General features: G+C 30.5%; 6 protein-coding genes across 6 annotated transcripts; 3 read left to right on the forward strand and 3 right to left on the reverse strand.

Annotated features, from left to right (window-relative positions):
- Positions 1-20: 20 nt before the first annotated feature.
- On the forward strand, positions 21-1,213 carry SdhD (succinate dehydrogenase, subunit D). The gene is made up of 4 exons (XM_035080613.1): positions 21-203; positions 398-534; positions 626-810; positions 884-1,213. Exons 1-4 carry the CDS (start codon positions 152-154, stop codon positions 1,068-1,070), a joined length of 561 nt encoding a protein of 186 aa, XP_034936504.1. The 5' UTR covers positions 21-151; the 3' UTR covers positions 1,071-1,213.
- On the reverse strand, positions 1,180-2,448 carry red (LysM peptidoglycan-binding domain-containing protein red). The gene is made up of 3 exons (XM_035080610.1): positions 2,114-2,448; positions 1,722-2,002; positions 1,180-1,527 (listed from the first exon to the last, which is right to left on the reverse strand). Exons 1-3 carry the CDS (start codon positions 2,288-2,290, stop codon positions 1,290-1,292), a joined length of 696 nt encoding a protein of 231 aa, XP_034936501.1. The 5' UTR covers positions 2,291-2,448; the 3' UTR covers positions 1,180-1,289.
- A 332-nt stretch (positions 2,449-2,780) lies between these two features.
- On the reverse strand, positions 2,781-7,428 carry Ppa (Partner of paired). The gene is made up of 2 exons (XM_035080736.1): positions 7,268-7,428; positions 2,781-7,194 (listed from the first exon to the last, which is right to left on the reverse strand). The coding sequence occupies exon 2, from the start codon at positions 6,796-6,798 to the stop codon at positions 5,353-5,355; it is 1,446 nt and encodes a 481-aa protein (XP_034936627.1). The 5' UTR covers positions 6,799-7,194; positions 7,268-7,428; the 3' UTR covers positions 2,781-5,352.
- A 194-nt stretch (positions 7,429-7,622) lies between these two features.
- On the forward strand, positions 7,623-10,299 carry RpS27A (ribosomal protein S27A). The gene is made up of 4 exons (XM_035080743.1): positions 7,623-7,748; positions 9,536-9,665; positions 9,747-9,964; positions 10,054-10,299. Exons 2-4 carry the CDS (start codon positions 9,563-9,565, stop codon positions 10,201-10,203), a joined length of 471 nt encoding a protein of 156 aa, XP_034936634.1. The 5' UTR covers positions 7,623-7,748; positions 9,536-9,562; the 3' UTR covers positions 10,204-10,299.
- On the forward strand, positions 7,708-9,438 carry Ip259 (NSA2 ribosome biogenesis factor-like IP259). Its single transcript, XM_035080741.1, has 2 exons — positions 7,708-7,748; positions 8,553-9,438. The coding sequence occupies exon 2, from the start codon at positions 8,591-8,593 to the stop codon at positions 9,368-9,370; it is 780 nt and encodes a 259-aa protein (XP_034936632.1). The 5' UTR covers positions 7,708-7,748; positions 8,553-8,590; the 3' UTR covers positions 9,371-9,438.
- Positions 10,300-10,334: 35 nt separating the features above from the next.
- On the reverse strand, positions 10,335-13,013 carry nAChRbeta2 (nicotinic acetylcholine receptor beta2). Its single transcript, XM_035080735.1, has 8 exons — positions 12,619-13,013; positions 12,292-12,497; positions 12,047-12,156; positions 11,512-11,977; positions 11,258-11,433; positions 11,032-11,184; positions 10,726-10,960; positions 10,335-10,651 (listed from the first exon to the last, which is right to left on the reverse strand). The coding sequence occupies exons 1-8, from the start codon at positions 12,674-12,676 to the stop codon at positions 10,415-10,417; spliced, it is 1,641 nt and encodes a 546-aa protein (XP_034936626.1). The 5' UTR covers positions 12,677-13,013; the 3' UTR covers positions 10,335-10,414.
- Positions 13,014-13,029: the final 16 nt, after the last annotated feature.

The following is a 13,029-nucleotide window of genomic DNA, read 5'->3' on the forward strand; positions in this document are numbered from 1 at the left end:
GGTAATAAATCTAAAAATATTGTAGTTCTGTTTTATCTTTCAACCTATATTTTTCTTACATTGTAATCTGACTGGTGACTTGGAAATTAAAAATTACTTTTATATAATATTTACTTATCAAATAAAATTTTCTTTGAGGACGTATATAAAAATGACCTATTTATCAAGATGTTTAATTGGGAGGACAATTCCAACATTGCCAAGTAAATAGTTCAAGTTTTTGAACATGTAGATTATATTTTTATCTTAAAAACATAATACGACTGCATTGAACTTTTATAGAAAAACAATATATAAATTGTGTTCATATATTCTGAATTAAATTAAAGTAGTCGTAACTAAACTACAACATAAGAAAAAATTTTTTATTGTATTTCAATTGTTCATTTATTCACAGATATTCTTAGATCTACCTCTTCATCTTATAACCAAAAGGCAATCGTCCCCGTAGCTATAAGAGCTTATGCATCATCAGTTTTAACTAAAAATGCATCGAAAGTTTGTTTACAAAATATTAACCAGCAATCAAAGAAGGTATGAACTGGATAAAAATTTCCAAATATGTAATGTGTCTACTTCATACGATTTAATAACGTTGTTTTTTCTAACTGATAGAATTCAATAGTTTGCAGGTCCACTAACTTTATTTGCTAATCAAATTCGAGCATCAAGTACAGATCACGTGCGTTTATGGCAGCTTGAACGACTTGTAGCAGCAGCATTCATTGTCGTCTTTCCAAGTGTTATTTTACTCCAAAATTCTCTGGTGGATCTTATTTTCTCCGTTCTAACAGTAGTTCATTTTCACTGGTACGAAAAATTTATTAAATATCAATAAACTTTCATAATTATCATTGAGTAATTACGCTCCAAATTTGTTTAGGGGCTTGGAAGCAATCATTGTTGATTATGCTCGACCAGCAGTGGTTGGTCCAGTTTTACCAAAGGCTTTGATGGGTTTATTGTACGCAATATCAATTGCAACACTTGCTGGTCTTGGAGCATTAATTTTTAACGGACCAGGTGTAGGAGGCTCAATTAAAAAACTATGGATAGAGAATAAAAAGTAAATTTATCTAATGCAGTTTTAGAAAATTGTGGTGTGTTCATAAGTGAAATTAATAAAACAATATTTATGTATTAATTGTCATATAATACATTAAGTATTAACGTAATATAATCTCCAAGATAATAATAATAATAATACTCTCAATAATTTTTTGTTCTATTTGTTGCGTAAAATTATCCTTAAAATATAAATTTGCCATTTACATAATTTACAATCTTCGCTACAATTGAAATATTTCATCTTGTTGTTGCTGAAGTTTCTGGAGCGAAGTTTTTAATTTTTTTCCATGCGTCATAACAACTGCGGATGGAAGATCATGAACATCATCTTCTGATGAAGACTTAACTGGTCCTGTATGTGATGATAATGATGAAAACAATGGTGATGATTGGGGATGTGAGTGACGTAGACGGTCTTTCGGCCTTCTTTGAACAAATATGTCATCATCTCGACAAAATCTAGAAATAAAATAATTATGACTATTATTATTTCAGCGACCACTATAAATCAAGTTTTATAAACTTTTATTTAAAATAATAAAACTATTCATGATAAGCAATTTTTTTATCTTTGGGTCATGAAAACCAATATGTAAATAAGGTCATCTCAGTGTTTTGAGTTTAAAAAAAATAAAAAAATGCTTGAGACTTACGCACTATTTCCCTGGGTTTTTTGAATATCTTTTTTGACAGTAGCTATTGAAGAATCCATCCTAGCTAAAAAATTATCGATTGAACCGTCGTCATTCATTGATAAAGACATTGCTGAAGCACTTGGGTCTGAGCAAGTATTAGCTTCAACAGAATTGTCAGTCTCATTATTTTGTTGAGACGTTGTTGCTGTTGAATTATTAATTACAGGAACTAGTAAATATTCACGTAAAAATAAACTATCTGATGCCCATAATCTGTTTATTCTCCTAATTTGTTCAGTCTGCAATAAAATACATATAAATAGATGAAAGTCATTCATTGAAACAGATTATTTTTCACGGTTTATGACTAATTCTAATACTCATAAAAATAAAAAAAAATTTATACGTACCGTTGTCCCATATTTTAAAGCAATTCCTGGAAGTGTGTCCGTTTTACTAACGAAGTGTTTTATTAAATTATCATTACGAATTACGTGCTTAGAAGTACTACCGTATTTTTTTAAGTTTTTACTAATGTCACGTATAGATCTTCGTTCCTCCATTTCTCGGTACGTACTTTGATCCATTATTAACCTAGTTAAACTAATATTTATTTAAATATAAACTATGTTTGACTAATTAATTTTTTGTTCACTATTGTCTTCGACAAGTCAAACCACTGGATCATTTTTATCGGTTGAACTTGCATGTGACCACTTCAAGACATCTTTAGAAAGGTTTCAAAGTCCTTTCTCTTGTATCTGACCAGTAGAAAGTTAATTTTTTCATGTTTCTAACTTCAGGCCATTGAAAATAAAAATGATTGGTCGATATGTAGCGCGAAAATTTTTGAACCTATGAATTTACAACAAATACACTTTCATAAAATTCAACGAATTTTGTTATAATTAAATATATTTTTTAGATAAAAAAATTAATGTGCTTTTTTTATTATTTTTTACAGAATTTTTTACTATAGTTAATAAGATTTATGTGAAAATATAATAATAAATATGAGTAAATTAATAAAATAAATGAATGTGTTGAATAAAAAGGTAAATTGCATAAAGAGATATGTTTTATAAAAATAATATATTTCAACAAGAAATTGTACACAAAAAATATTACACGATTAATTTTTATGCATTTTGACGATGCACTCAATACAATTCCGCTCATAATATTGATCGCAATGTTTTTTATACAAGCTTTTTTTGTAGATCAATTATACAATACTTGTTTTAATGAGCGGTACATTAAAGGCGTTTTTTTCCCTAACAAATTTTTTTTGTCTTATCTGATACATTTCGGCAATTACCATGAATATCGTTTAAGCGACATTAGAGTTCAGGCAGCAAAAGTTTTGATGACAATTTTTCATTACGTAAGAATTTATTCGTAGTTTTCACGTCAATCAATAATGATATTGTAGCCTGAACTTATGTATTTTTTTAATATTGTATTTGTAAATAAATGCGTGCTGATTTAATGCGATAAGGCCACTTTTCTAGATGATATTACATTCGTGGTTGTTATTCTTTTCATTATTTTTTTTTTTTTCACTATTATTTATACTTAATTATTAATATAAATGTTAAAATTATGATTGGTACAAAATGAATACATAAAAATTAATTCATTAGCTTTACATTATGGCAATATAACTTTAAACATTTAATCAGAATTTAAAGGACGATTGAATGTAATAAATTGCACACGAGGTCAGATCCACAGACTTCACGTGGAAAAAAAATCAATCGTGTGCATGTAAAAAACGAAAAAAAAAAAAATTTAACATTGTTTTTTTTTTTGTATAATAAATGATATAGAAGCCTATGGAAACGACCAAATAGATACTGTAGTTATAATGTAACTTTGTTTTTGAAAATTGCTTTTATGGTTGTATTAATCTTAATTCGCTCCTACTTAACTAATAATTAATTTGATTTCATTGAACTGTTTATTGTAGCTGTACTTCCTTCCGTATGCTACTCTACAGTACATGCTGATAGTATTCATCATGATTATTGTACAACTCACACACGTATATGTTATGAAGCATGTTCTTTACTTGAAATAACGAGCTACATGATCAAATTCAATTTTATATATTAATTTGACATTATCCTTGGTTTAAATATAATCTGTGATTTTTTTTTTTTTGAAAATTACAAATGCGAATTTGTTCTATTTTAGATACGTGCTGACACACAATAAAGTATTGGAGATCATATCAACATATTTACATTTCAATCAATCATAAAAAAATATTTAGCAAAAAAACGACTTCGAGATCAACATTGGTAATAAAATCAATAGATCAGCGAAATTTATCAACGTGAGAAAAAATTTATAAAATTCTTATGAATTAATTTAGAAAAAATTTTTATTGATAATTTTTTGAATAATTAAAGTATTAAAATTTTAGAAAAATCATCATTTACGAATCTCAAATACAATTTTCCTATAATAAAACTATCAAAAATCCAACCTCGAATCAACGAGATTCGTAGTATATCTACTTATCACATATTTTTGTTTATCATAAACTGAGCAAGAAAAATGATTAACAGAAAACTGTGATACAAAAATTAAAGAATGCCAGTGATAACAAAAGATTCTGGCTTCAAACAAAATTGTTTATCACAATTCATTCATACAGTTACAATTCATCCGAAACTTAAACGTATTAAAAAAAAGTGAAAACTTGAATATTAACGATTCATTTTATATATAAAACGAGGTAGAAACAATGAAATTTAATGTTATCAATATCTTTATACATATTATTTATAAAACTGACGCTTAATTCATCATTATCGCACCCATACTCAAAGATTAAATTTATAATCTTCATTTAATATAGTATAAAACATCTTTCGGATGGTATATTTGATAATTATATTGTATACCATCTATTCAATACAAATTCATCTATAAAAGAGGCCAAATGCAATGAAAACTAATAAAGATCAATTAAGTAACAACCGATCAGAATTTTTTGCCACGAAAAAATTCAATAAAGCCGTAACATGGATTATTGAATGTAATTTTACATTCACATTTCATTCAATTGGGCGATTAGTCTAATAATAATATTTATAATAGTAATAATTAATGATAATGATAAAAAAACGACATTTTCACTTGCTTAAGTTCATCAATTGAACGCTATAATACACTTATAATATAAGTCATAACAATTTTACCGAGTTAAAGATATACATTGTTATTATACGAAAAGTTAATCATCATTTGGAGTCTGACAAATATGACAATTTGAGTCAATTGGTACACATAAAATGCGCATTTACTTATTTTCTGACTCATTTCATTAATCATATTGATTAATCCATGAAATTATCAATGAAAACAATTATTGTTTACATCACAGAAACGTAAAGAATTAACAAAAGTTTGGGTAAAAACAATGCTGAAAATTTTATGAATCAATTAAACAAATAATTAACTTTAATTCAGCATGATCTTAAATGTTAAATTGCTCTCATTTTTCATTTTCCCATTCTTCAATTGCATATAATTTTACAGTAATTTTAGTTTAAAAGATAAAGTCTTGTAAAAAAAAAGTCTGGAAACTTTTTGTCATTATGACATATTTGTTTGAACACTAAAAAATTCAATGCACTCATCACCGCACATGCCATAAGCCTAAATTTAGTGTGCTGAGCTGCGATAATTTCATAATCTTTTCTAATCCACTTGTTGTTATTCGAGTACATCCATATAAATCAATGCACTTTAAATTTTTCATGCTTTCTGCAATAGTATAGAGTCCTTTATCTGTGAGTCTACTACATTGGCCAATATTGAGTGTTTCTAATTCATGAAGTGTTTTCGCTATTTTACATATTCCTTCATCACTGACTTGGCACGCAGACAATGACAATGATTTTAAATTAAAAAGACCTTGTGATATATACACGAGTGCTTGATCGCCTATTTTGTCACAGAAGGAAACATCTAAGGAAGAAATTCTACTACCACCTTCAGCAAGATACGCCATACCAATGTCCGAGATATTATCACAAGATCGTAAATTTAATTCTCTTAAACTAGACATTTTTGCAAGATGCTTAAGCCCAGAGTCAGTTATAGAGACACAAAATGAAAGGTTGATGGACTTTAGAGTAGCTAACCCAGCAGAAACATGTCTCAATGCTTCGTCACTAAGACGCTGGCAATCTTGAAGTCCTAAATGCTCCAAAGCAAGATTACCATCAGCAGTCTCCGGATTGAGGCCTGCTAAATGAGCAATACCCTGATCAGAAATATGCCAACAGCTTCTCAGGTCCAATTTCTTGAGCTTTTTTAATCCCCAGGCTATTAAAAGTAATCCGGTGTTAGTGATGTTGCAGCATCCACCTAATTCTAAGGATTCAAGATTTTTTAAATACTGAGCAATTCTTCCGAGCGAAGCGTCGGTCACTTGTTTGCATAGAGACAGGTTTAACTCCGTAAGGGAAGAAACTTCTTGGCAGAGGGCGTTGGTAAGGCCCGAATCCGTAATATTATAGCAGCCAGAAAGATTGAGGGACTCGAGATTTGGTATGCCTTTAATAACGTCCCCGAGACCTCTTCTCAAAGAGAGCACTTGGACCCTCTTCACTCCCCGCCTCACCAAACTCGCAAAAACGGCAGGCGCCTGTTTCCTCAGGTGCAGACGGGCTTCCACCCCTCTCCAAACAGAACGATGGTAAGCGGCATCTCTCCATGCTACGCATACCTGCGCTGACCGGCCTTTGTCCCTTACACTTAAATAGCTGAATATAAGGGCCAAAATTTCCGGGTAAAGACATGAAATATGAGTACTTGTGGGCGCGGCGTCTTCATTTTGCGTTTCTGTTAAGTGCCGGGAAATGCCCTGTACATAGTTACTTAAATTTGTCGCTCCATTCATATAGCTCGGTACACAGACTGCATTTTGGCGAGACTGGTTTTGCTGAGGTGTCGAGATAGCCAGGTGCGGTTGATGCAGGTGATAATAATGCCCAGACCTGTGTAGCAAAGCACCACCACGCGTTGCTCCCGTTGTTAACGCTGGTAGTTCGGTCATCAACAGCTGACTCTCCTCCATATTGCGCCGTTGCGCACTGCTTACTTACTCACACACTCAATGAGCTTTTTTTATTGCCACGATACTTGGCTTTCAGCATAATCAATTCCCAAGGCAAGAATTTTCGTGCTGGTCATTCAAATATTATCACTGCAACTCATGGATTGTTTATTTTTAATCAACCTTTTTAAATGGCTTCTGAATATTCGATACGATAAATAAATCAGTATAGTTCACGGTCGCACTATTCACTACACTCTTTGCTGGCCACCCAAGACTCTAACACCGTCAAAGACGATGCGGGTAAAGCTTTAGAAGCCGTAGTGAAACTTTAAAACTTCTAAAATCGTTATATCTTGATGTAAACTTCTTTAGATCACTCATATGACCTTTGCACACTCTGGATTTTTTCTATTCCTAGAAAATATTAGACTATTGAGTAATTGATGCTACCTCAATACATGACAATAATTGTTTGCTATTTTCTTACCATTAACACATTTATGCTCCAAAAAAAATTATGAAAACTATCACTCTTACATGGAGGTTTTTATTTATTGTAAATTTATAAGATCATGTGGTTAATCACGCAATAAGCTAATGCTTTTTTATTATATTAACAGAAGTGAACTGGCGCGCTTCCAGTCACAAACTGTCCAAGTCTAGCGTGAAAGAATGAGGCAATATTTTATAGATGTTTTAGTTCACAAATTAACCGTCACGAGAACCGCGCACCCCTTTCTCTGTATCGACCAATCAGCGACGTTTCTAACCTCACGCAATGTTTATTCTGTTGGATTGAGCATTTTCATTGGTTCCTCACATTTGCAAACGTTTTTTATAAAGTTAGCGATCGTTGTGCCCCCTGGTAATCCTTTTAAAAAATAAAAATTTTTTTCTTTGTGCCTCACAATCTATACATTTACTATAGTTCGAGACGATCTTTTCTTTGCCGCATGGCGTAGCTGAAGGTATGGAAATAATAATTTTATTAATTTTACATTAAAAAGAACTAAATAGTAACTATTTTTGTGTATTTTTTGCTTGAATATGATCAAGCAAATTTTTTTCTAAGCCGAAAATTTAATACGCGTACTTTAGTTGCCGAATTATCGTGTTTATGTGGCAAGAATATATTTTCACGTTGCAATGTCATTGATGATTAATTTTATGTATTATTATCATATTAGAAGAAAAACTAATCACTTTTTACAATGAATAATTGTAAATTTGTTTTTAATAAATTGTGACAATGCTTTTTTTGTTACTAATTATTAAATAACTAGAATTTTACGAAAATTCACAATAGAGGTTATGTGGTCTGCATCAGTTGTTAGCAATAGGTGAAGCTTGATGATTAGTTTTCTTCTCGTTCTCAATTTCTATAGAAAATTTTACTTAAATTCTTCCGATTAATTTGTTTTTGTCAATCTTAATACTCTTTTTAATTAAGTTTCATAAAAAGTTAACTTACATCATTCGACAAAAGAATGTTTAATTATTTAAACAATAGAAAATATTTACTTTGTGTCAAAATAAAATAATCGGGATTTAAGTAATTGTTGAAAAATAGTGTTTTAAATATGGTGATAAATCTGCATAAATTGATGTATTTACTTGAATTAATATTCGAGTAACATAACTTACGAATGAGGTAAGTTGACTTAACTTTTAAAAGTATAATGAAGCTACTAAAATTTAATATTAAAGTGATTTAAAAATAAAAATTAGATATAGTTAGTCACTTGATAATTAACTTATGAAATTTTTTTTAGAATTTATACGAGGCATTGAAATAAAATAAACTTCCAAAATGCCTCAGAACGAGTACGTAGAGCGTCATCAGAAGTTATATGGGCGAAGGTTAGATTATGAAGAACGAAAACGTAAACGAGAGGCGCGTGAACCACATAAACGTGCTGAAAGAGCGCGTAGCCTACGTGGTATCAAAGCCAAAATCTTCAATAAAGAAAGAAGAAATGAGAAGATTCAGATGAAAAAGAAAATTAAAGCTCATGAAGAAAAGAAAGTCAAGCAGAAATCTGACAATGTACCCGAAGGAGCATTGCCTGTTTACTTGTTGGATCGAGATGTTTCGCAACGTTCAAAAGTTCTTTCAAATATGATAAAACAAAAACGAAAAGAAAAAGCAGGAAAATGGGATGTTCCTATTCCAAAAGTAAAAGTACAATCAGAATCAGAAGTTTTCAAAGTTCTCAGGAGTGGTAAAACTAAGAGAAAGTCATGGAAAAGAATGGTGACAAAAGTCACTTATGTTGGGGAAAACTTTACAAGAAAACCACCAAAGTTTGAACGATTCATCAGGCCAATGGCATTGAGATTTAAGAAAGCACATGTAACTCATCCTGAACTTAAAGCTACATTTTACTTGCCTATCATTGGCGTCAAGAAAAATCCCAGTTCAACTATGTACACTTCATTAGGAGTAATCACAAAAGGAACGATTATAGAAGTTAATATTTCAGAGCTTGGTTTAGTAACACAATCAGGAAAAGTTGTTTGGGGAAAATATGCCCAAGTAACAAATAATCCTGAAAATGATGGATGCATCAATGCAGTTTTATTAGTCTAAGAAAATTAATTGTAATTATAATTGTACCTTTTGATTAATTCAATAAATTGTCTCCACTCAAAACCTTATGTACTTTTTTCTTTTTTTTTCATCCCAAGGAATAAAATTATAAATTTAGCTTGATCTAATCAGTTTCTAAAAAACATGAAATTTTTAATTTTACAGACTGTGTCTACAAATTCATAATTAAAGATGCAGATTTTCGTTAAAACTCTAACGGGGAAAACCATCACCCTTGAGGTTGAACCCTCTGACACTATTGAAAATGTTAAAGCCAAAATCCAAGATAAAGAAGGTAATTAAATAAATCTTTAGTAATTTGAGTTATCTAGAATAGACAAATCTTGAATAGAATGATATTATGAAATATTTTCAGGAATTCCTCCGGATCAGCAAAGATTGATCTTCGCTGGTAAACAATTGGAAGACGGTAGAACCCTTTCCGATTATAATATCCAAAAAGAATCTACGTTACATCTTGTCCTTAGACTACGTGGTGGAGCCAAGAAACGTAAGAAGAAGAATTACTCTACCCCTAAAAAAATCAAACACAAAAAGAAGAAGGTCAAGTTAGCTGTTCTTAAATTTTATAAGGTTTGTATATTTTTCAATGATTTAAAAACATCAATATATTTTTTTCTTTCAATCTAAAATTAATTAAAAAAAATTTTTTAACATTAAAGGTTGACGAAAATGGAAAAATCCATCGTCTAAGACGAGAGTGTCCCACAGACCAATGCGGTGCTGGAGTATTCATGGCAGCAATGGAGGATCGTCACTATTGCGGCAAATGTGGCTACACTCTGGTATTTAATAAGCCTGAGGACAAGTAAATAAATGTACGATATTCTTTTTCATTTATTGTACGTAATTAAGTACAGTGTTTAAAGATAAAAATAAAAAAATCCATACAAAATTAATTAAAAATATTTAAAGAGCATTGGAATTCATTAATACCATTTTATAAGGGCCGCAACAATATGTTTATTTGTACATTTTAAATATTATAATTTCATTATATTTAAAGACTGAGCATCATTAACTTCAAAGTGATTTTTCATGAAAAATACCATCAAAATCACTAATTCCAAAATGCCTCATATCTCTACCTCCACGCATTGGTATACCTGGAGATCGATTATGATCGATCGCTACTCGTGTGTCGTACAGACTCGGTGCCTGTAAAATTATTCCTGCTGTACCTCCAGTACACGCAAATGTAAAAACCCAGAGGAATAATCTGTCTAGAACCATTGCAACATATTTCCAGTCTTCAATAACCTATAGATCATTAATTCATTAGATTGGAAGAATAATAAAAATGAATCGAAAAAAAAAATTATTATTTTAATTACTTCGTTGTCTTTGTCAGCATCTTTAATGTGTTGTGCAATAAAACGGACACCCTTTAAGGCAGAAAGAACATCCGGAGATAAATTTTTGAGCATTATGTTATCGCTATCTTGGCTAGATCCATGAGGTACATGTCCATCTTCATCATCCATATTTTTATAACCCAAGGTTACTCGGTCTATTTCGTCAGGATTTTCTTTTAAATCCGTTGTATATTCACTTCCGTTATCACCATAACTGTACAAATCGTTTAAATTTTTTTTTTCAACTCTACAATTATTTTTAATCAATTTTCAATATTAACAAACCTGTAGTCGACATCATTAGAATATCCATTATCAACACATATATCAGTGTATTCAGGAGTAGCGTAAGGTGTACGCTGCATCATTAAAACACGTGGCATCCAATTTAAAAATACTTGACGAACCCAATTTGACATTTTATGTGTAGAAGGTGATCTAAGAAAATTGATAATAACCAATAATAATTTATTTGATTTTTAATATTAAGTAAAAAAATTAAGTTACGTACCGAAAATGAACATTTAAGACCACTACAGTAATCCATATAGATAATGTGACAAGAATCATTGTAAATAGTAAATATTTCCCAAGCAATGGTATAGCTAGAGATGTTGGGGGAATAATTTCTGCTAAAAGCAGGAAAAACACTGTAAGAGACAGTAAAATTGATGAACACAATGAAACCTACAACAAAGATATAATTTATTTTTTATTTAATTAATTTAATTAACTTTGAGAAGTTCTATTTTAGATTCAATTTACCTTTTCCCCAGAATCACTTGGCAAATAGAACACTAGTACGGTCAAAAAAGTAATTCCTACACAAGGAATGATAAGATTAACTGTATAAAATAACGTCTTTCTTCTCATTGTAATATTGAAAGTTATATCGGAATATGGCTCTAAACAACAGGGATAGTATTCTTCATTCCTTGCAGCTGGTACTTCAAGGATATCCCATTCGACAGATAGATAAAAATCACTTAGATCAATTCCAGTAGCTACTAAATTAGAGCCTGGTTCTTGCAACATGTGTTTTAAATCTATTTGAGCTCCATTATAGGTCCATGAACCAAACTTCATCAAACATGACTGTTCATCAAATGGGAAATATTCAACGTTTATTTCACATGAAGATTTGTAGATTGCTGGTGGTTTCCAAGATACTTCTCCAGTGTATTTTAACGTTGCTTTGGTCATTAGAGTTACTTCATAATTCCCATCAGCACTGAAAGTTATAAAAATGATTTATAATAACTACTTTTAAATTTAAGAGTTATTTATAAATTATTTATACTTGTTGTAAAGAACGATATCGGGCAGCCACAAATTTTCTGAAGGAACATATAACATCTCCACTCCTCCATACTCTTCAGGATCCCATTGTAACTTATAATCATACCATTTCTAGTGATAATAAGAATTAATGAGTAAGTTAATCTTTATTTGAATGATTGAATAATCTAAGATTGCTTTAACTCGTGAAATGATGACACAAAACAATTTGCTTATAATTCAGAGTAAATGAAAAAAATTACGTACTTGTTCTACCCAGACATTGGTGGTCATCACCTGATTCTTTAAGTTCATTTCAATAAGCTGTGATAATTTTAAACCCAACCAAATAGTCAGGGTTTCAGTATTATTGACCACAGGTCGTATAAGTCTGTTATAATTTGATAATAAATCATCATATAATCTTTTAGCATCAGGATTTGCTTCATAATTTTTTGGTCCCGGTATTATGCCTACAATTCATGATTATTAATTAATTTCTTACAGTTGACAAACTGGATAATTTTTGAATTTGTTTACTTTTATAGTTCACTGATATTTTAATTTCATTTTTTTCTTTAAATTAACACCTACCACTTGCGTCAATTATGTGGAAAATAACGAACAAAACTAACAATTTTTTTAAATACATAATCCATGAAAAAATTTAAGAAAATGTACATAAAACTAGCAGCAACCGTTTTATAATTTGAAACGCTTAGACAGCGGAAAGAGATCTAATAGAAGAATCACTGCAGTTTGTCTTCTGCGAATGCGCTCCAGCATTCTTTGTGAAAAATCGATAGCTAATGGTACACTACGCCCATCGAGATGAAATTCATAGGGAGAAGGATAAGAAGAATATTTTTCTTTGCTCCTATGTGTTTCTCTTTTTACTCTAAGATACATTAAATATTTAACAATAGCCTTTAGTTGAACGAATATTAGATATCTTGAGAAATCAATTTGAAGATTTTTATTTTAACACTACTCTAAAATAAAGCA

This window comes from Chelonus insularis, unplaced genomic scaffold, assembly GCF_013357705.1.
Source record: "Chelonus insularis isolate UGA/USDA-ARS -01 unplaced genomic scaffold, ASM1335770v1 contig_310_pilon, whole genome shotgun sequence".
Taxonomy (NCBI): domain Eukaryota; kingdom Metazoa; phylum Arthropoda; class Insecta; order Hymenoptera; family Braconidae; genus Chelonus; species Chelonus insularis.